Genomic DNA, 23,378 nt, shown 5'->3' with positions numbered 1-23,378 from the left:
GGCAGCCGGTCACGATAGGTTCCCTTCCCCTCTCCTGCATGTCTCATCATGCTCAGTCCCCTGTAACCCTGCCAGGCAGCCCTTTTTCCAGGGAGTACTTCCAGCCTGTGTGCAAAGGGTGGTGGAAGGGAGATCTCTAAGGATTCAATGCTCCCAGCCCATGATGCACCAGAGCCTTCCTCCCTGACCCCAGTGCAATCTCCCAGCACTCAACGGCACGAGAACGGATCACGCTGTTTTCATGCCAACAGCCCTTAGAAGAGGCTGAATGCCTGCAAGTGGACTACGCAGGGCAAGGGCACACGGAGATGGGTGTTGGGCTCAAGCAGCATAGGAAGGAGCTGGAGGGCAGCAGTGCTAGCGAGAGCCCAGGAGGTCCCTGGTTTTGCTGTAGGACTCTGCAGCAAGTGGAGAACTAGCAGCTCAGGACAAACACACCTGACTCTCAAACCTACATAACTACAGGGAGGGGTTTTTAAGCATGACCAATGTGAGGCATGCTGCTTAAGACACTGGTGGCCAGTGCTCATGAGCTATGAAATTGAGTGTGATAAACAACTATTCTGTGCTAGACAGTCAGTCACTAACCCTTTAGTTTAGTTCAAAATCTGCATAATCCAAACTTCAGACACACACGAGGAAGGAAAACCTACAGTTTCCACTCTTCCAGCTCCAGGCTGAATTCCAACGCTCCCTTCAGCGACCCAAAGACAGACACATGGGAAAACGCTGCTCTTTGTAAAGGGAAGCAGCTGAGATGGAGGCTCTCTCACTGGGGACATCAGGCCATTTTATACCATGAAGGAGCAGCAAATGAGACAGGCAAAAACGTGTGTAAACTTTGCTGAGTCCCTTAAATCAGCAGTGGGCAGCCTGGGGCACATCGGGGTTGTGTGTCCCCTGCACGACATTTTGTTCATTAGTGCCCCTGTACACACTTGCCAGATTCTGCTGGTTTCCATCATCTGCATAGTTCTTTCCTGCCAGTGTTACTAAAGCGACATGCATGTAAAGCCAGGGCAGCAAAGCGAGGTGGGGGATGACTGCACGGTACGTTGACTGTGAGCTGTGCTCCCTCTGCACCCAATCAAAGCACTGCTACGGTTTAATCAGCGCAGCCCTACAAGTTCGAGGTAGGTGAGCACAATTAGCAAATTACCGTATCCCAGGAGGGTGCCTGGATTAGGACAGGTCTTGTGGCTGACTGAATGAAGGGTCAATCATGCAGTCCACTCACTAGCCTGGGTTGCCCATCGCTGCCTTACAGACTTGTCCTAAGGATCCTTGGTGGGGATGGTTTTACAGGTGGAGTCACATGCACCAGGGTGCACCTCAACAGCATGATGCCCTCAGATCCCGCTGCAGGTTTCAGAGGCTGGAGCTAACTGCAACCACATTGCCTCCTGAAAGTCCCTTCACCAGCGCCTGCCCTCCAGCTGCCAGGGTGGCCTCAAAGCCTGAACTCCCATAGTCATCTGACACTAGAGCCCTCACTCCTTAGGTACCTCTAGCTCCTCCTCACATCCTTGGGCTTTCTCCTTCTAGCCTTAGAGCAGCCTCCCATTCTCCAGCCAGTAAGTGACCCTCTCTCTAACGCCCTGCTCTGAGGTTCTCTGCACCTGGAACATGTTTGGCCAGGTGAGACTGGAGGTGCCTCAGGGCAGGGCTCCCCCTCCCATTCTGCCCCACGCCTTTGAGAGTCTGGATCCTAAGATGGGCAGCATGTAGCATGGCATGGAAAGGGCAATTTCTACATAAAGAACAGCTTCATGTTCAAGGTCATGTCCCGCCATGGAACTGGACCGTGCCATGTCTAGATGGTCATACATGGATCTGCCATCTAGTGCAACGCACAGGAACGCTTGCATTCGGCAAGCAGGAGGCCCATTCATTTGCCTGCCCTTAGGCGTGTACAAGTTCCTGTGGGTCTCTCCACTGCGATCACCCTTGTGGTGTGGCACAGCAGCATGTATGACTGTGTTGGGCCAGGTGTTGCTGCACCCAGCTCTGCACAGCCTCTCCCCGGGCCACAGCGCTTGGTACTCACTGACAGGAGTCGCCATGTCACAGGTCGGACTTCCCTGGGCACACCCGGCCAGCTGCACTTCCTCAGCTCATCTGCAAATGCACAGTGGTTTCAATGGATTAGATCCCTGAGGTCCCCGGATAGGCAGAACTACACCTAAAAGGAGAGGAAACCCCAGTCTGCTCCTGCAGGCTCCAGACACAGAGCCCCTAGGAAAGCTCCAGGCCAGTGATGCCTGGGATGTTCCACCTTTGGGCTGAGCAGAACAATCACACTCGCTGATAACATCAAGTGGAGGCTGCAGTGGGTGAAGACAGCTGATAAGGCCACAGAGCCTAGGCCAGTAGCACCAAGCCTCTAACAGAGTCCATCCCCCCCTCACCCTGGGGGTCTGTCCCGCATCTTACCCAACCTACTATCCCCCTGGTGCTGCCCCGAACCCCGCACTCACCCAGGTCCGTGTTGTGGCTGGAGAGGAGCTGCCGGAACTTCTCCAAGCGCGTTTTCTCCCGCACCGTCATCGGGGGCGCCCCCGAGGCATTCTGGTCCGAGATGCGGGCGACAAGCGGGATGATGGGTCGGAGCGGGAGGGACTGCTGTTTGTGGAGGGCGTTCCGCACACAGGCATCCTCTGCGAGAAGGTACAGAGAGTTCAGACATACTGTGAGCAACGGGCGCAGGAGCAGAGAGACCACAGGAGCAGGGCTCAAGGGATGCACGTTCTAGTCCTCACTGTCCTACTGAACGATGCCTCGATTTCCCCTCCTGTACAACAGGGATACATCCCTCCCTTGGGATTCACTCCCTCGTGTTCGTACAAGTGCCTTGGGATCTTCAGAGGGGAGAGAAGTATTTGGGGAGCCCTCCAACAAAGGAGGGGCTCACCCAGGGTCAAGCTGCCCTCTAGCCACTGGAAAACGCTTGGAAAAGTTTATTGGGCGAGAAAGAAATTGATTAGGTCTCTTGAGTGAGACCAGGTACCTGCTGAGATCCTCACCCCTAGAATCAGAGTGTGTAAGGCCAGAAGAGCTCACCAGTTCACCCAGTCTGACCTCCTGTATGGTGCAGGCCACCTCCCCACAACTGCTCGTGCAAAGCCCAACTGCTGGAACTAGACCAGAGCGTCACAGCCCACAGGACACTGGATGAGGTCCACCAGTGCCCAAAGGTCCTGGAAGAGCAGGGAGTTAAATGAGGGAAACCCACATAATCCTGGTAGTGGTTGACACACACATACCACAGAGCAAGGCAAAAAAAGCGAGCAAGGTCACTGCCCAGCTGAAGAGGTGGAAAATTCCTTCAAACCACCAGGTACAATGGTCAGTTAGAGCCTGATTAAACAGCAGCCAGGCAAGCCCTGAGAGCACGCTCAGGGGCACCAGTGCTCCTCCTGGCTTGTTATATCCGTGTGTGGAATGACTTTCACTGAGTGCACCAACATTGAGGCCATGGATCATGCAACAAAAGTCATTCTGCACACGGGCAGTGGTGGGGAGAGTGCTCAGGCCTGGGGCAAAGGGTAGGGGAGCAAGGTGAAGGCTCTGGCTGGGGAGAGCTGCCATAGCCAGGGGCTTGGTGTCCCCTATCCCCAGCATGGATCAGCCGCAACAGCTTCTGTCATAGCTGCAGCAGCTCCATGCCGGGCTGAGGCAGCACTCTGAGGCTGCCCTGAGTGCCTGTGTGTGGCTTGTTAGGCAGCTTAGAGTGAATTCAGGGTTGGCCAGGCTCTGGGGTAGCACCTAGCAGGTGTCCCATCTCCAGCTGTGCCCAAATCTGATACTTCCCAGGACACAGACAAAAGAATCTTCCTGTCTTCCTGACCCCTGAGGCCCTGAAGCATGAGACTTTAGGAACATAAAGCAGAAGGAGACCCCAGGGCTGCCAAGCCCTGCACTCTTCCATCCTCAGCAACCCAGCCCTGGAACTCCACTACCAGATTGGTCCGGCTTTCCTTTCAAACTAGCACACTAACTAAGACGTGTGCGCACCCCACTCCGCACCCAACATCCTGCCTCCCATCATCCCAATTACACCTCACTTGCCTTCCCCGACCCTGTTCCACATCCACCTCGTGCTTGGGTGCAGCCGCCACCGCAGGAGAGCCAGGACTCCCTGCTTTGCAGCAGCAGCTCTCACACGGTGACGTCCTCAGCGCGGGTCAGAAGTCCCAACACAAGTCGGGATGCCAGAGGGACCTGGCTGCAAACCCATTGGTCAGGATGAAACAAGGCCAGCTCCCTGCAGCTGTTCTTCCATCACTTCCTTCCTCCCACTCCAACATGCGCCCTTTCCTTCCTTCCCCTTTCACATTCGGCTCGCCCAGCGCTGCACCACACCTCAGAGAGGCCAGGGAAACGGACCCTGAAATCTCCCCTGCCTTGAGCCTTCCAAGATCAGAGCTTGAACAGAAAGGAAGAGATTACGTGGCATCTGGTGCCATCTGGTGGCTGGACTCTCCGCCGGCTCCTTTTCCAATGGCAAGTATCCCAGCCAGGAGCTGCAAAGGCACTCCAGGTCCACCGGCAGAACGGAAGGACCCGTTTGTATGACCTCAGACTTTAAGGTTGAAGGGACTGTCATGATCATCTAGTCCACAGGGGAGAGGGAGCTCCCCCTTTCATGCCTTCAATTAGCCGGGGCCCCCAGCCTGTCTAATAAAATCCATACTAATGGATGTGCCAGTCTATGTGAGGCAGCAACGCAAACTGCAACGGGAGAGAGGAGACTCACTATACAGATGGAGGCAAAGCATGTCTGAAGAGCTACCCTTCTCCAGCCCTCCCAGGCGGCTATTAAAACAAAAACTTCACTGTGTTTGAAGAGCACTCCCAACTCCCGAAGTCCCAGGTTTTGTTGTTTCAAGGAGACAAAAAAGAAAACCCACCACCACCAACAGCTCCCTGTTGTTGCAAGAGCGCACACATCCCTTTTCCAGCCCTCCCTGGCAGAATGATCAGCATACTTGCACTTGCATTAAAAAAAAAAAAAAAAAAAGCCTGGACTCTCCTGTTTCGGCTCCCCAAGAGGCTGTGCTGGTAAAAGCACATCTCTTACCCCCACTCAGATGCCTCTGCAAAACAAGAGGGGTAGACCAGAAATGATGGCAGAGACTGCAGGGGGCAGGGAGGTGGGCAAATGAGCCAAGAGAGGTTGCAGTTGGCAACGGAAGGAAAGGCTTCCATGGGGGGAGGGGCGGGGCAGGGAAGACAGGACTGTAGATGAGAGGGGCAGGGAGGCAGGCAGCGCAGAACCTCACCCACCCACTGCTGTAATAGACCACTGACCTCTGGCCAAGCTATTGAGGTCCTCAAATCAGGAGTTCAACGTGTCAAGTTACAGAGAAGTCACCACTTACGCTGGTTTAAACCTGCAAGTGACCCATTCCTCAGATGCAGAGGAAGGCAAAAAACACCCCAATGTCTCTGCTAATCCGACCAAGGGAAAGTTCATTCTTGAGCCCAAATCTGGCAAGTCACTTAGATCCTGAGAACAGCAGTAAGAGGCACCCACCAGACACACGGGACTCAATTCTCTGTAGTAGCTCAGAGCCTTGCCTGTCTATTGTCCCATCACCCTGCCCCTCTGATCAGATACTGACAGGTGATAAAGCAACTGCAGAACTGGGATTAGACCCAGATGCAGCACTGACCTGGAAGTCACCAAGCCAGAGGAGTTACTCTGGTGCACCAGGCAGAGTGCAACGGCTGGGCGCTCAGGGCGAGGTCAAAGCAGAGTATCTCATTAGATTCCAAGAATCACACTCCAACCTGTTCCAAGTGGGCACCGGAGCTATATTCACTTCGCAAAGGTATGAATTTGAACGGGGCGCTGGAAAGCCAGAAGCTGAGCATCGCTGACAATGTGGCCTCAGGTGGCTTGGATGCGAAGCAATGGAACAGAATGGAGGCAATCTCCTGAGCAACCCAAGGCTTCAAAATTAGCAGCTGGAGGCTGAATTCTACAATCAACCAACACTACACATGGGCACTAACTAGCTAGTGTTGGTGGCCAGCTAGGACAGCATACGAGCAACCGATTCATCGCTGCCCTGGGAACAGGGCTCTCTTACCGGGTGATCTGGATAGCTGGGCCTCACTGCTGGACTTGATGACCTTGCAGTTGGTTGGCATCTCACTGAGAGCAGACTGGGCCCGCTCGGGCTTCACGCGCAGCTTGCTGTGGTTCTCCAGCACCTGGACTGCCGCGGCCTTGGCCACTTTTGAGTTCAGGGTTTGGAAGGTGGAGAAGTCTTCGTCTTCGTCATCACCGATGTCCCAGGCATCACTGGTGTTGCGTGCGAACTCATGGAAGCTGGAGGCCTTTTTATTCTTCATTGGCAGCGCACTACCCTTGGAGCGTTCCTTAATGAAGCTGGCAACCGGAGAAATAGGGTAAACATCACAAAAGCAGCCAACCCCATACTCTGTTCTCCTCCAACAATACCATCCCATACACTCTCTCTCCATGGTACAACTCCTTCCAAATGCTCCCTCCCCTTTGCCCCCCCTTCTTCAGCACAAGCCAAGGAACGCATGAAAACCCTCCACTCCCTCCCCACCTCAAGTATGACGCTGGAAGGTGGAACTGAGCTGGCAAAGTCTCAACACATGGACAGCCAATGCTGCTCTAACTATCCCCACCAGACAGGTGCCCAAGCCGGTCTGCTCTACCCAGCATGGCAAAGGAGAAGAACTGATTTAGCTCCAGGCTGCATGAGGCTGCTCCTAGGCTTGCAGCCATCACAGTTGCATACAAAGAACAGAACAAAACAGCAGGCACTATCAACCCAGGACGAGGTACAGCAGCACACACAGGATACAGCTCTGATTGCTCACGCTGGCCTTCTGATAATTACAGACACAGGGACAGAGCTCCCACCACCTGCAAGTGTCAAAGTCCACCTTCCCTGCACCATATGACGGGGCATGATAAGGCACCAAGGCCTCCCTTTCGGCGCTGGGAAAAGGTGCTGACTTGGCAGTTCTAGGGGCTGCCCATTCACAGAGCAGAGACAGCACAGGAAGGAACAGATGTGGCTCCCACACGTGCTGCTGGGTCTCCCCACTGGCCTGAGGGGGTCCCCCTCCAAGAGCAAGGGGAGACTGCAGTCATGGCCCTAGAACTCCTTTGGTCTCTCTCCTGACAGCACCCAAGGCAGTGCCTATGACAGCAGTTCTTGCATGCAGACTCCTTGCCATGGAGATGAGGCGAGAGGCTCATTTCACACAGCTGTCAGCTTGGAAGGCGGGCCAGATTCAAAGACTGCAAGGGAGTATGGGAACTCTGGAGAGCCCCTACCCAAGAAGGGACTGAACATCTCAGTAAAGCAAGAGCTACACGCCCTCCAACAGGAAGGGAGCAGGGAAATCAAGCACTTACTTTTTGGTGAGCCGGGGATCCAAAGGAGGATGCTGGGCTCCGTAGACAGGCTGAATACTGCAGAGGAAACAAAAGCACAGTTTGCAAATAACTGCCTCAGCCTCAGACAGGGTAAATTTCCCCAGCTGTTCTTGGCAGCCAAGAGCAACTTGAATAAGATTTCCAGTTCAAAGCCTTTAAGCCAAGAGCCACAGGCAGCTGAAGGTTTAGCCTCTGGGAGCAGAAAAGACACCGCCAACTGCCAGCTGTGCTCTGGCTCAACAAGGCAGGAGGGAGTGGGGTACTAGGCATCCGGGTCCTATGCCTGGCTATGTCAGTGACTCATTGCACAAGTCTGAGCCTCAGTTTCCCTCACCTGTCAGTTCAGATCCACATTCACCAGCATCAGAGGTGGAGTTTATTATGCCTTGAAATCTGTGGATGGAAGCACTTAGCGGAGGGCAACGTATTACACTCACTAGCACAACTATGTGGCAAAGAGAAAGACATGGGTTTGAGCTCCCCAGCGGCTCCTGCTCCACACAGACTGCTAGCAGAGCAGAAAGTTGCAAGGAAAACACTGCATAGAAAACGCGACGGGGGCTTAAATCCCAGCTCAGTCAGGGACGCTTGGGCAAGTAACTCCACCTCCCTGACTAGGATTCACTGCCTGCGGAACACACTAACACCCCCCTCTGTAAAGCGAGCAAAGACTATTTGAAGCTGTAAATCGCTGTCCACCCTGGCCTAGCCTTCCCAGGTTTTAAACACAGGAAGGACACAGCTTCACAGGCAGTTTAAAGATTCTCATAGTGATCTACACAGAGCACTAGAGGATTCAGTCCAATGTTTAGCACAGGTTCAGGCTAGTTATAGGATACATGTCCCCGTCTCACATCCCTTCCAACATCCAGACCTCCACAGCAACGCTCTCCAAAGCGTAAGCATTCCTAGTGGATGGGAAGTTATATAACCAAACCCCACCCCTCTGTACATGTCATGTACTTTGCAATCGGTCCCACCAGGTCTGGAGCGAGCCAATGACTCCTAGTAGAGCCAGTGGCAAGGGCTGCTGAGCCCAGAGGTACAGGAGGGGACCACAGTCTGGCTGCAGCCGGAGTAGGGGCTGAGTGCTAAGGGGAGGGGGAAGGCAGCAGCACAGGTACAGTGCGTCAGGAGGAAGAAACAGGAGGGTGGTCGAGGCAGCCGCGGCACAGTGCGATGAGGTGCCCCAGGCCCAGGAAAAGCAATGGGTGATTTTAAGCTTCTTTTTTGTTGCATCAGCGCCTCCCGCCTTTCGGCATGAAGCTCTGAAGGCCAGCGGTATTTCCCCTGTAGCGATTACGCTGGGAAGCAGTTTGCTGCTAATTAAGAGCAAAGTGTCAGGACAGCTATTAAACACAAGTGGCTGTGTTGGTGAACACAAGAAGCAGATCCTCCAGGGCAAAAAAAAGAGATCAATGCTGCTTATAACTGTCTCACGTCAGCTTCCTTTAGAGGCCAGGAGAAGCCAGCCAAGTCCTTGCAACGCTTAACGTGAGCTTGTACAAAGCTCACCAAGGTGTCCCCCTATACGCTGATCAGCATCATGTGCGACACCAAGAATGGAGATGCTTCTGGAAGAGTACATCATTTCCACACACGGAGGGCATGGGGAAAGGGCTGATGCAGGAATACTGGAGTCCCCTTTGGGAATACAATACTGATCCCTCAAATACAGGATCCCGCCGCAGGCTGGCTAATACCTAATGCTGCAGAAGACGACAAAGCAACCTACTCCCAACGCATTTGGGGAATCATGCAGGCCTGTACCTGTTTGGGGAAGCAGAAAACACCGCCTTATGCCCCACAGCAAGCAGCTAATACTCAGAAGCACAGGCCAAAACTTTTTAGATTGTGCAACCAACAGGAAAACATTGTAAGGGGCGTGTGTGTGTCTCGGCAGGGTTGGGGAGGTGGGGGAGAATATGATTTTGTAAACAAGTTTCTTTAAGCTGTCTCAGGATCAACACCCAAAACCAGAGAGAACCTAGATCTCTGGTCACATCTGACAACCTAACCCACACGCTTGGGTTATTTTTCACATGAATAGCTAAAAATGTCATTGGTCAAGCATTTCCCAGTCACCTTTGGGAAAGTTAGTTGCTGTATCTGATGCGGGCTTCCTGCAGTAGCGATTTCCACGGAACGACCACAAAAACAGAATTTCCTTTTGTTTGCTCTGCTCCTCATCTCAGAGCAGAGTGAGGAAGAAATGCAAACACTCCAAAGGAGAAAGCTACAGTGGGGTTGACTTATAAAGTATGCTGGTGATCCCATGAGCTTCCACTTTAGAGAAAAACCCAGATGTCACCAACTACAGGTCAGACCCAAAGAACGCAAGCAACAGAACTCCACCGGCCATTACCTACAGCCCCCAGCTAAAACCTCCCTAACAAATATCCTAGGTGATGATCCCTTGCTCTCAAAGGCCTTGGAAGGCAAGCCACTTTTCACTTACAGACAGCCCAACCTGAAACACATACTCCCCACCACACATCCCACAACAGAAACAGTAACCAATCCATGCAACAAACCCCATTGCCAACTCTGTCCAAACATCTACCCTAGTGACACCATCATAGGACCTAAACCCATCAGCCATACTATCAAAGGCTCATTCACCTGCACATCCATTAATGTAATATATGCCATAGGATGCCAATAAGTGCAGTATATTGGATAAACTGGGCCATTTCTATGCAACAGAATAAATGGATACAAATTAGATAAAGAGCGGTTCCGCGCACGCGCACACGCACACAGAGGGGATGGAGAAAATTAACCTCTCTGGACACAGTCACAGACCAGAAAGGGGAAAAAACGTAAAAGACAAGCTGCAATGTCAAATTGCTGAGCTGGAATTCATATGCAAATTGTAAACTGTGGGAATGGGAATGGCTGGCTCATTACAATACGCAATTTTCAACTAGGTATTCTCACTTTTTATTGACATCCACCCTGATTGAATTAGCTCGAACACAACACTTCTTGCTCTGCATCCCTACTATCTATTTCTTTTTCTTTCACTTCATGTATCTGATGAAGTGAGTCACAACTCAAGAAACTGCGTACCATAACAAAATTGTTAGTCCTTAGGGTGCCACCAGATTGCTTGCTGTTCTCCTTCCCTTTGACTACCATCCCCAGCCAGTAAACCAGGCCATAACACTGATAAGGACCAGCTGTGATTAGCACACTGTGGATTTCCCCTAACTGGGCTACTTATAGAATTGCTGAGAATGGCTAAAGTTCACACTAACTTTATAGTAGTTGGATTTTTTGTAAAAGTGGATAAGAAAAAAAGCTTTTGGGAATATCAGCTTCAAGAGCCATTCGCATCAGCGATGTGCCTCAGCCAGTGAACAATACAAAAATATTCAGACAGAGACTGGGAACCGCCTAGCAATCAACAAGGCACAATTTACAAGTAACAATACTCAATCCTTAGTGTCTGATTCTGTTCCCATGGGCTTCAAAGGGGGGAGGATCAGTACACTAACAAAGACCCCTTCATCTGAGGATCTCAAACATTTTGTCCCCACTTTTATAGCTAGAGATATTGAAGCAGATTAGGAGGGAAGAAAAGAGCTGTAAGATAATTATTAAAATTTCCTGACATTTTAGGCAATGTTCAGATTTTATTTACTTTCCACCAATGCCAGCCGATGAACCTAGTACGATCAACTCCACTTTTTGCATCTAGTCAGTTTCACTTGCTTGTTCTGCTCTGCTAGAGAAAGGCTCAGTGCCAATGATGAGGGCACTGAGGAAGGAAACCTACACTTTGCACCCACCTCTACCACCATCCTAAGTAATAAACCAGTTTAGGTCACTTCATCTCTCTGTCTCTCTTCTTTCTCCCGCCTTCATCCAATTTAAGTTGGAAGATCCTTGGAGCAGTGCCTAGCATAACGGAGGCCTGACCTCAGCAGGGGCCCTTAGGGTCTACTGTCTGCAAATAGATAACAAGTCTGCTTGGGTTGTCAATACTAATGCAGAAAGGAGAAACCAAGAAGTCTGTCAATAGCATTCAAAATATTAGGCCCTGGGAAGGCTGCGTGGCTTAGTGATCTCAGTCTGGGTTGATTGCATGCAAGTCACTTCGCCTTTCTGGTGCCTGACTCCCACCCAACACCCCAGTTTCTGACATGTGAATAGATTTTATCACCCACAAAGCACTTTAAGATCTACAGATGAAAAACACTATACATGGAAGAGATATGTTGGATGAAGAAACCCTGAGTGCTTATCCAAAACCTTTAAAATTATCTCCAGTCCCTTCCAGGGTGGCCAGCCTAGAGGGAAGGAGCCAGTAAACACACAGAAACAGGAAAAGACCCCAGAAGTTATAGATAAGCAGCTCTTAAATAACTTTAACCTCCTGATATCATAAGCCCAGCGCAGAGGTAAGCTACCCCCGGCACAGGTGCCAAGAGTGGCATCCAAGCCGATTTTCACGGGCACGCGAGATGGGGGCTCAGCCCTGCTCCTCCTCCTCCCCCACGCAGACAGGAGCTTGCTCAAACCCATGCCGCATATGGATTAACAAGAGACCAGCTCATGGTACCAACCACCACCTAAACGGTACAGCTCTGCATTTCAATTACTTATTAATGAACCTGTCGTAAGTAGGACTATTAGTGACTTTGAAAAGTATCACCAGCATAGAAATGGTTTATAGAGGTCAAAAGGTCAAATTTCATCACTTCACCTCTGAAAGGTTGCTGACCGCCAGCCTAGCATCTCAGCAAATCCTGCCTACTTTCTCCACTCTCTGCTGACATGCTAAGAGTGATGGCTTCAAAATGTAGGTCATTTATGACTAGAGACATTCCCACCTTATACTGCTGGATTTGACAGAATAGTAGCATGCTAGGCTGCGGAGAGAGAGGAAGAGTTTATCCAATGCCCTATGAAGTTTGAGTTACTTGCCCGGGCATGCAATCTCCCACTTATTTCCCCAAACCTGTTTGCCTAGTTAAGCTCTCAAAGTTAACTCAAAGTCATTTGAGATGGAAGAGATTTGCTATCTTAGAGACCACCCCTCTTTGCAACGGAAGGATGTGGATTCCAGATAAGGCATTTTACCAGAGAATAAGATTACACTTAGACACGTGCAAACACATTGTGGAATTTATTTTTCAGAAGAAAAGGAGCCAGGGGTTATGTCTCCAGCTACACAGTTTCCTCTCAGATCTGGGGTGTCCCCAGCAACCTGAGTTTAGGCAGGGAAAGTGACTGAAAGTGAGAGTGCATAAGAAAGAAAAACCATTAACTGGCCAAACAGGATTTAAAGGCAGTTAAGCATATCAAAGGTTGTGCATGTGCACAACAGGAGAGGATTGCAAAGGCAAGATGAGATTAATGGGAGTGTGGAAACCGGGAAGCCCATACGAACTGCTCAGACTTTAACCTTACCTGGTAACACTCCTCACAGAAGGAAGGTTGGTGAAACTCTCCAGTCCTTTCCCTTTGTCTTCGGGATTTGTTTGGGTTTCCTAAAGGAACTTCCCTCTCAAAGTCACATCGGAGGAGCCTCTCTCCTGAACAGGTTTCCTGCCCCTAGCTCTCATAAATCTATTTGAATGCAGTGATTCCTATATTTCTCCCTCCAAGGAAGCCTCCCTTGCCCTAAAGGAAGTAGCACCTTGCTGCACCCCAGCGGGAGGAAGTGAGGCAGGGAAGGTACCCCCCCAGACTGTCATCAACACCTCCTGAGTAAAACCCTTAATGGAAGCAGGATTAAGGGGAATGCTGGGAATTACAATCTTATGTGGGATGCAAGGATGCCAATGTGCCCATTCTGCTGTCTGCTTGGGAGCAAATGGAAATTCTGCTGTTCAAAGAAAAGCCTCCAGGGCAGTGTATGGCCTTTGGGATGAGGGGTTCTGCTTCAGCATTTGAATGGAAAGAACTCACTGAGTCCTCACCCCCCGCCCCAGTCCAAATTGTTCCTACCCCACTGAATGGAGATGCACTTGGAGGAGGAGAAGCATACAGGAGTTTAGTTAACACGCTCCAGTACATTCCCCCTTTTGTCAATGGCTCCAGTTCCCTGGCAAGGACACAGATTACAGGTGCCCACCAATGGATATGAGAAATTAATCCCTTTCCCGCGCAGGTCCCCGCCTCTTAGGCCCAGTCCGGAAATGGACAATTAATCACAATGCTATAGCACTTTAAAGACTAACAACATAATCCATAAGGAGATGAGCTTTCCCAGGACAGAGCTACTTCTTCTTCAGATCTGCAAATTTTTCCAGATCCGAAGAAGAGGTGGGTCTGTCCTGGGAAAGCTCCTCCTCTAAATCAATTATGTTCTTAGCCTTTAAAGTGCTCCAGGGCTGCATTTCTGGGTTGCGAAGATACAGACTAACACGGCGACCTCCCTGCATCAATTAACCGAGGACTTGCGAATCAAACAAGAGGAACACAAGGGGGGGCCCGTCTTCCTTCCCCCTCCCTGGGCAAACGCCCCAGCTGCGGGCAGGCACCGAGGAAGCCCGGATAACCGCCTGCCCCACACTCCGCCAAGAGATGGAGGGAGAGGGTGGCCGGTCCTGCGCCAGGGCTAGAGGTTACCGATTAGGCGGGCGGGCGCGTTGCCCGATCCCCAGCTGGACGCGGGGAGGGGGGGGGGGGGTCCCACCAATTACCGAGCCCGAGCTCGGGTCCGGCTGCCCCCAGCCGCACTCACCTCCCCGGCAGCTTGACGCTCCGCTTCCAGAACTGCTTGCTGCTCTCAGCGGCCATGACCGGGGCCGGGGTGGGGGTTGAGGCTGGGGCCCCGGCCGGCTCCGGGGGGACGAGCAAGAGCGGCCGGTCCCGGAGCCGGGGGCCGAGGCCGCTTCACCTCCTCCCTCCGAAGGCCCCGCTGCCAGGCTCCGGCGCCGCCATCTTGGATCCGGGAGAGCAAAGACCAGCCATTGGCTGCCTCGTTGTGCGGCCTCCAACTCAGCCAATCCTGAGCCAGGATCCTCCAGGGTCGTGAAGCGAGAGAGTCCGGGAGCGGGTCGGGATGGGGGCTCGAGAGGCGGGAGAGACTATCTGTGCCCCGTGGGAATAAACCATCTCCACTGGAGGGGTGAACCGGAGTGAACCATCTCTTCTGAGGAGGGAGGTGTTAGGTTAAATCATCTCCAGTGGGAAAAGAGAGAAATCATTCTGCTTGGGAGAGGAGGAGAGAATAGGGTAAATCCTCTGTCTTCGGGAACAGCGACAGAATGGAGTAGATTATCTGCGCTTGGGAGGGAATTACATCATCTACACTGGGGAGAAGAGGGTTAAACCATGCGCACCAGGGAGGACGGGTGGAACGGGATTAAATTCGGTACTGGGGAATGGTTTAAACCACCTTCGCTAGGGGGAGGACATGTGGAGAGGGTTAAACCATCTGAAGAGTCGCGTGGGATTAAACTATTTGCACTGGGAGGAGGTGGGTGAAATGTGGTGATGTACAGTGGCTACTACAAGAGGGCACCTGCTGGGCTCCCCTGAAAGTAAAATCCAACCACGGTTTCCATATCACTCCCCCCCTTTTCAGTTAAGTGTAACTTTCCCAAACTTTCCATTGGGGAGTTCTCAAACTCCCCTGCTCCGGCCTCTGTCCAATGAGAGAGTTTGTTTTTATTTATTTTAAGTTAAATTTCGAATAGTTTCAACTGAGAGTTAAAAAAACGCTTTTCCGTTAGCATAGAAAAACCTCTTGCAATTGTGTTTTATTTTAGATGTTTCAAACACTTCTACCACTGGAGTAGTTTAGGGTCCAAACCTGGATTGCATCAAAACAGAGCTCTCAGGTTGAGTGGGTGACTCTCAGAATTATGGTGGAAATCCACCTTGATTTGTTCACACTTAAAAAAAAATCGTATTTTGCTCGTGCAACTGGGTGGGATTACACAAGGAAAGTGGTAATAAACGTTTTTGACATTTATGAAGCACACAGTTATCCTGCTGATAAGCCAGACCATTAGTGGCTCATACACCTGCACATCCACTAACGTTACCTATGCTATCAAGTGCCAATAATGCCCGTCTGCCATGTATATTAGCCAAACTAGAAAGTCTCTGTGCCAAAGGATAAATGGAAACATCAGACATCAAGAAAGGGAACATATATAAAGCTCTAGGACTACACTTTAACCTCCCCGGAAACTCTAGTGAAGTATTCAAAAATAGCCACCTTCCACTCCTCTCCACAAAACTTGGAGTGCAAAGGGAAACCGCTGAATTGGAGCTCATTTGCAGATTCAATACTATACAATTAGGCTTCAGTAAGGATCTTCATTGATTAACACTCTAGAGCCGTGTCTACACGTGCACGCTACATCGAAGTAGTGGCACTAACTTCGAAATAGCGCCCGTCGTGGCTACACGTGTTGGGCGCTATTTCGATGTTAACATCGACGTTAGGCAGCGAGACGTCGAAGCCACTAACCCCATGAGGGGATGGGAATAGCGCCCTACTTCGAAGTTGAACGTCGAAGTAGGGACCGTGTCGTCGTTGCGCGTCCCGCAACATCGAAATAGCGGGGTCCGCCATGGCGGCCATCAGCTGAGGGGTTGAGAGACGCTCTCTCTCCAGCCCCTGCGGGGCTCTATGGTCACCGTGTGCAGCAGCCCTTAGCCCAGGGCTTCTGGCTGCTGCTGCGGCAGCTGGGGATCCATGCTGCATGCACAGGGTCTGCAACCAGTTGTCAGCTCTGTGGATCTTGTGTTGTTTAGTGCAACTGTGTCTGGGAGGGGCCCTTTAAGGGAGCGGCTTGCTGTTGAGTCCGCCCTGTGACCCTGTCTGCAGCTGTGCCTGGCACCCTTATTTCGATGTGTGCTACTTTGGCGTGTAGACGTTCCCTCGCAGCGCCTATTTCGTTGTGGTGCTGCGCAACGTCGATGTTGAACGTCGACGTTGCCAGCCCTGGAGGACGTGTAGACGTTATTCATCGAAATAGCCTATTTCGATGTCGCCACATCGAAATAGGCTACTTCGATGTAGGCTTCACGTGTAGACGTAGCCTAGAGTAGCAACTTCTCATCCATGGACGTTCACATCTCCGCATCAACTACGCTGAATGACAACAAACACTCTGACTGATCGCTCTCATTTACAACAGACAGCAACACAAATAATGGATATTAACTTTTCTGGCAGTAATTCGCTTACAGGTATATCTGCCTTTGTTTTTCCACTCCATTCCACCTGAGAAAGCGAGTTTTACGCACAAAGGCTTATGCCCTAGTACATTCTTTAGTCTATAAGGTGCTACAGGACTCCTCATTGTTTTTACAGTACATACAGATAGGCAAATTGAAATGTAAGTTAGACAGATGGGTATGCATGGTAATTAGCTACATAGATATTTCTCTCTTCTAATTAAAATGTTATAAAATATAATAGAAATACTGGCATTTTTCCATCATCTTTTTGATCCATCCAACTTAATAAAATGATTATAAACCTGTTATAGAATTATGATTAAAAAGGAGCTCATAGAAACGAGAAGTGTCATTTCAGATTTCAGTTGGAAGGGGCAAGCATCAGAGGGGTAGCCAAGTTAGTCTGTACCTGTGGGCAGGTGGCATATGTGTGCACTTATTGCAAGGAGTTCCTGACCCTCAGAGACTGAGTTCAGATTTTGGAGGCCAGGGTGGCTGAACTGGAAGAGCTCAGGGAGGCAGAGAGGTATGTGGACGAGGCTTTCCAGAGCACTGCAGTACTGTCCCACCTCCAGTCTGAGAGCCTCAGTGTTCTTAAGGAGGATGAAAGGCTCAGGGGAAGAGAGCAGCTATTGGAAGCTCAGGGAAACCATCCCACAGCGGGGACCCTCCTTCCGAGGGATGTTATGGTTATCCCTCGGATACCTCTCTGGGGGAGGGAATGCCAGTTTAAGAAAAGGCAGGTGTTGGTAGTGGGTGATTCGCTTGTTAGAAACATAGATAGTTGGGTTTGCGATGACCAGGAGAACAGTATGGAGACTTGCCTTCCTGGTGCAAAGGTTGCAGATCTCTCGAGGCATCTAGATAGACTAATGTGCTGGGGAGGAGCCGGTGGTCCATGTTGGTACCAACGATATAGGAAAAGATAGGAGAGACGTCCTGGAGGACAAATTTAGGTTGCTAGGAAAGAGACTAAAATCCAGGACCTCTAAGGTGGCATTCTCAGAAATGCTTCCTCTTCCACGTGCAGGGCAACTAGGCAAGCAGAACCTCAGAGTCTCAATGCGTGGATGAGACAATGGTGTAGGGAGGCGGGGTTTAGCTTTGTTAGGAACTGGGGACACTTTTAGGAGAGGGGGAGCCTATACAGGAAGGATGGGCTCCACCTAAATCAAAGGGAATCTGGCACTAAACATTAAAAAGGTCGTAGAGCAGTTTTTAAACTAAGAGATGGGGGGAAAGCTGATTGGTGCAGAGGAGCACGTGGATCGGACAGAAACTCCTTTTAGAGGAGACTCCATCGATAGAGACACTCTAGGCTTTAGTGAAAAAAAGGGGGGAGATATCAAACAACAGGCTAGCTCAGACAAACACTCACATATAAAAGAATCTAATACATCTGGGATGGAAAGACAAATAAGCAGATGCAAATCGTTAAAATGCTGCTACACAAATGCTAGAAGTCTGACTAATAAGATGGGTGAACTAGAGTACCTTGTATTAAAGGAGGAAATTGACATAATAGGCATCACAGAAACCTGGTGGAATGAAGACAATGTATGGGGGACAATCATACCAGGATATAAAATATATCAGAAGGATAGAATGGGCCGTGTGGGTGGCGGAGCAGCACTGTATGTGAAAGATAACGTGGAATCAAATGAAATAAGAATTTTAAATTAATCAAAATGTTCACTAGAATCACTATGGATAGTAATTCCAAGCTCTGCTAAGAATATAGTAGTAGGAATATATTATCAACTGCCTGATCAGGACAGGGATAGTGATGTTGAAATGCTAAGGGAGATTAGAGAGGCTACCAAAATAAAACACTCAGTAGTAATGGGGGATTTCAATAATCGCCATATTGATTGGGTACATGTCACACCAGGACGAGATGCAGAAATAAGATTTCTCAATGCCGTTAATGACTGCTTCTTGGAGCAGCCGGTACAGGAACCCACAAGGGGCGGGGCAATTCTTGATTTCGTACTAAGTGGCGCGCAGGATCTGGCCCATGAGGTCACTGTTACAGAACCGTAACATTTAACATTTAATATTCCTGTGGTGGGAAGAACACCTCAGCAGTCCAACACTCTGGCATTTAATTCCAAAAGGGGGCATTATGCAAAATAAGGAGATTAGTAAAACAGAAATTAAAAGCCAGAATGACTAGAACAAAAACCCTGCAAGCTGCATGGAAGCTTCTCAAAGACACTATAATAGAGGCCCAACTGAAATGTATACCCCAAATTAAAAAACATACTAACAGACCGAAAAGAGAGCCACCACCAATGTAAAACAAGCAGTGAGGGATAAAAAGGCATCCTTCAAAAGGTGGAAGGCAAATCCTAGTGGGGTAGATAGAAAGGAACATAAACACTACCAAATTAAGTGTAAAACTGTAATAAGGAAAGCCAAAACAGCTAGTCAAAAGCTCAAAAAGTAATAACAAAATGTTTTTTAAATACATTAGAAGCAGGAAGCCTGCTAAAAAACCAGTGGGTCCCATAGACGATACAAATACAAAAGGAGCAATCAAGAACGATAAAGCCATTGCAGAGAGACTAAATGATTTCTTTGCTTCAGTCTTCACGGCTGAGAATGTTGGGAAGAGTCCCAAACCTGCTCCGTTTTTTGTGGGAAATGAAACTGAGGAGCTGTCCCAGATTGAAGTGTCAGTAGAGAAGGTTTTGGAACAAATAGAGGAACTTAACGTTAACAAATCACCAGGACCGGATGGCATTCATCCAAGGGCTCTGAAAGCACTCAAATGAGAAACTGCAGAACTATTAACACTAGTTTGTAACCTGTCCTTTGGATCAGCTTCTGTACCTAATGACTGGAAGAGCTAATGTGACACCAACATTTAAAAAGGGCTCTAGAGGTGACCCGGGCAATTACAGACTAGTAAGTTTAACGTCAGTTCCAGGCACAGTAGTTAAAACAATAGTAAAGAATAAAATCGACAGGCACATAGAACATAACTCGATGGGCAAAAGTCACTGTGGGTTCTGCAGAGGGAAATCGTGTCTTACTAACCTGATAGAGCTCTTTGAAGGGGTTAACAAACATGCAGACGGGGGAGATCCAGGGGGTATAGTATACTTAGATTTCCAGAAAGCCTTTGACAAGGTACCTCATTGAAGGCTCTTATGTGAATTAAGTTGTCATGGGATAAGAGGGAAGGTCCTTTCATGGGCTGAGAACTGGTTAAAAGACAGGAAACAAAGGATAGGCATAAATGGTAAATTTTCCAAATGGAGAGGGGTAACTAGTGGTGTCGCCCAAGGGTCAGTCCTAGGACCAATCCTGTTCAATTTCTTCATAAATGATCTGGAGAAGGGGGTGAGCAGTGAGGTGGCAAAGTTTGCAGACGACACTAAACTGTTCAAGACAGTCAAGACAAAGGCAGACTGTGAAGAACTTCAAAAAGATCTCAGCAAACTGAGTGACTGGGCAACAAAATGGCAAATGAAATGTAATGTGGATAAGTGTAAGGTAACGCACATCGGAAAAAATAACCCCAACTATACTTACAATACTATACAACTATAGTATTACAACTAGATACATATATTATATACAACTATACTTACAATATGATGGGGGCTCATTTAGCTCTAACTAATCGGGAAAGAGATCTTGGCGTTATCGTGGATAGTTCCTTGCAAACATCCACGCAGTGTGCAGAGGCAGTAAAAAAGGTAAATAGGATGTTAGGTATTATCAAAAAAGGGACAGAAAATAAGACAAGGAGTATCTTCCTGCCCCTATATAAAGCTATGGTACGCCCACATCTTGAATATTGTGCACAGATGTGGTCTCCTCACCTAAAAAAAGATATCCTGGCACTGGAGAAGGTTCAGAAAAGGGCAACTAAAATGGTGAGGGGCTTGGAACAGGTCCCATATGAGGAGAGGCTAAAAAGATTGGGACTTTTCAGTTTAGAAAAGAGGAGACTGAGGGGGGACACGATAGAGGTATATAAAATTATGACAGGTGTGGAGAGGGTGAATAAGGAGAAGTTATTTACTTGTGCCCATCATGCAAGAACTAGAGGACACCAAATGAAATTAATGGGTAACAGGTTTAAAACTTATAAAAGAAAGTTCTTCTTCACTCAGTGCATAGTTAACCTGTGGAACTCCTTGCCAGAGGAGACTGTGAAGGCTAGGACTATAACAGAATTTAAGAAAGCACTAGATAAATTCATGGCGGTTAGGTCCTAAAAAGGCTATTAGCCAAGAGTAGGAATGGTGTCCCTGGCCTCTGATTGTCAGAGGCTGGAGATAGATGGCAGGAGACAAATTGCTTGATCATTGTCTTCGGTCCACCCCCTCTGGGGCACCTGGGCTGGATGGACCTTTGGTCTGACCCAGTATGGCCGTTCATATATTCTTATCTTCAGAAACAGCAAGCTCCACGAAAGCTTCTGCTCCAAAATATCTGTTAGTCTACAAGGTGCCACAGGACTGCCTGCTGTTTGTGAGTTGGAAGGGGGCAACTTTCAGCAGTGGTACAGAGGTTGCTTAGGTCTTTGGAAGCTCTTGGATTATTCGAAAGATAAAAATCTAAAAAGCAGTCTACTCAGGAGCATTTGTTGTGATTTGCTTAATGTTCAATAACAATTTGCTATATGTTTAATAGCAATTCATGAATGTTTGCTCCAACAAAACGACCAACACACCACAAAGAGGAAACAAAGCAAACTAAGCCATCTGCAACTGTGGCATGCAAATACCAAAATACCAAATAAAATCCAAATAAAATCTAAGTTTCAAGCTTACAACAAAATAAAATCTACCAAATAAAATCTAAGTTTCAAGCTTACAGCAACAAGGTTCTGAACATATAGACTTTCTTCTCAGTACACACATCTAAAATCAGTAACTAACAAAATCATAAAAAAAAAAATCCTCCAAAAACAGCCATTCACCCCCAAGCTGAGTTTTTAACTCCAAAAAGAGGGAAGTGCCAGACAGTCCATCTATCAGAGACGTAGCTGAGTTAGTCTGTATCTTCAAAAACAACAAGAAGTCCTGTGGCATCTTATAAACTAACAGATATTTTGGAGCATAAGCTTTCATGGGTGAAGACCCGCTTCATCAGATGCATGAGTGGGGTCGGGGGTTCAGAGGAGGATTTAAAAGGGAGTATCAGTCAAGGGGAAGGCCAGAGCTATTTAAATCCTCCTCTGAAAACCCTTCCACTCATGCATCTGATGTATAGTCCATCTGGTTCACTCGGGACTATACAGTTATACTATTGCTATAGTTTTTATGTGGAAGTTGCTCAGGTATCACAGTGAAGGGCAGCAGGATAAAACTTATGTGCAGGTATACAGGTATAAAGTAGTTATACTGCACAGCTTGCTGGGGTGCTGACTTTACCCTGGCAGTTCCTACATAGCTCTGGCTGTCTCCAGCAGGGATAAAACAATTGCCAGTCATTCCAACTAACTGAAACTTGAGCAGAGATCAGTGCCCACAACTGCTGCCAAAACTTGCAAAGTGCTCAGCTTCCATGTAGATATCTGAGGACGTTACCAGGGTTGTAGGTGTGCTCAGCATCTCACTGCTCCCATTCAGTGTCTAAATGGCAGCGAGCTCCTTTGCAAATGGGTCCTGAGGTTTAATGACAAGATCCCCTCCTGGGAGCTCAGAGCCTCAGAAAGTCAGGTCCAAAGTCTCCCAAGGTGGCTACTTTTGAAAACCCTGGTCCTAGGTTTATTCCTTCTACTTTGTTTGGTAGGTAAATGAAGAGGAGTGGATTGGCTGCTAATGACAAGAGGTAGAGGCTGGCACCTTCCCACACCTGAGTTTGTTCTTTTGAGTCAATCCAGGCACCTAAAACCTTTGCCAAGGGCCAGTCCAGACACTCCCTAAACCAGTGAGACTCAACTGTGGATTGGCTCTTTCAAGCAAATGATGTAAAACTTTGTGTGATTTCATGATTAACCAGTCTAAGTTATTAACCAATCAGGACACTTTCCCTATGTTATTAATCAATTATATTATCAACTTGCATTCTAAGTTATTAACTTATTTGCTTTAAGAATAAAATATATATTGTATAGCCTCCAGTAAGTAAGCTAAAATTAATGTTTTATTAGCTAAATATTTACCTATCATTTGTACTACTGCAGCTCTTTGGGTTACTGTTGATCACTAGTTTTGGCTCCTAGACCATTGAGGTCTGTGTCTCACCACTCTAAACTTTTATAACAGGCCGCAAGCAAACTCTGGGGTAAATTCTGGACCATGCACTTGGGGAGCATCCATCGTAGTCTGTGCAGATGCATATTCACTGCCTTGAGTTAATTAGATATCTCTTTAAGGTGGAAACTCAAGTGTAAACCTGTCCTTCTGACTGGCGGGCAAATCACTGCCCTGCCTTGTAACACGGTTTCCCCACCTGTAAAGTGGGGATAATAATACAAATCTGTGTCCCAAGGAGTGGAGAGGATGTCTTCAATGCTCTCCAAAGTCCTGTGAGATCGTCAGAGAGAAAGTGCTCTGGTTCAGCAAGAAATTATTAGTGGTGTAACAATTTGAGGAGGGAATAGGTCTAATTCTCCATTGCCCTGCCTCATGCGTGAGCAATTTCCTCAAGGCTAAGTGAGCATAAAGCTAGCATGAGTGGCTGGCAGACTGATTTGCTTGCATTGCTTGCCTATTCTGCACAAGTGTGACAGATCTATACCAGGTATAAGGCCAATACTGGCCCCTGTGCTTCTCTTTTACATTCAAGGGGGGTGAGGGGAGACCTTTTTAAGGTTAGACAAAGAGTCCTACAA

At 48.7% G+C, this 23,378-nt stretch overlaps 1 protein-coding gene across 3 annotated transcripts in view; it reads right to left on the bottom strand.

The window, feature by feature from the left end:
• Positions 1-14,414, bottom strand: part of TBC1D22B (TBC1 domain family member 22B) — a 39,561-nt gene extending 25,147 nt beyond the window's left edge. The window contains exons 1-5 of one of the 3 annotated variants that reach the window (XR_012642596.1): positions 14,124-14,414; positions 7,406-7,462; positions 6,096-6,397; positions 2,478-2,657; positions 2,048-2,118 (exon numbers count right to left, since the gene is read on the bottom strand). Coding sequence is in view for 2 of the 3 variants with exons in the window: in XM_074977670.1 (XP_074833771.1) it covers positions 2,048-2,118; positions 2,478-2,657; positions 6,096-6,397; positions 7,406-7,462; positions 14,124-14,179 (666 nt within the window). In the remaining variant the exon portion in view is untranslated. The remainder of the gene's footprint in view (positions 1-2,047; positions 2,119-2,477; positions 2,658-6,095; positions 6,398-7,405; positions 7,463-14,123) is intronic. The other 2 variants (XM_074977670.1, XM_074977669.1) reach the window with 2 other exon arrangements.
• Positions 14,415-23,378: the final 8,964 nt, after the last annotated feature.

This window comes from Carettochelys insculpta, chromosome 26, assembly GCF_033958435.1.
Source record: "Carettochelys insculpta isolate YL-2023 chromosome 26, ASM3395843v1, whole genome shotgun sequence".
Classification (NCBI taxonomy): domain Eukaryota; kingdom Metazoa; phylum Chordata; order Testudines; family Carettochelyidae; genus Carettochelys; species Carettochelys insculpta.
This window is presented reverse-complemented; position numbering and strand designations above follow the sequence as displayed.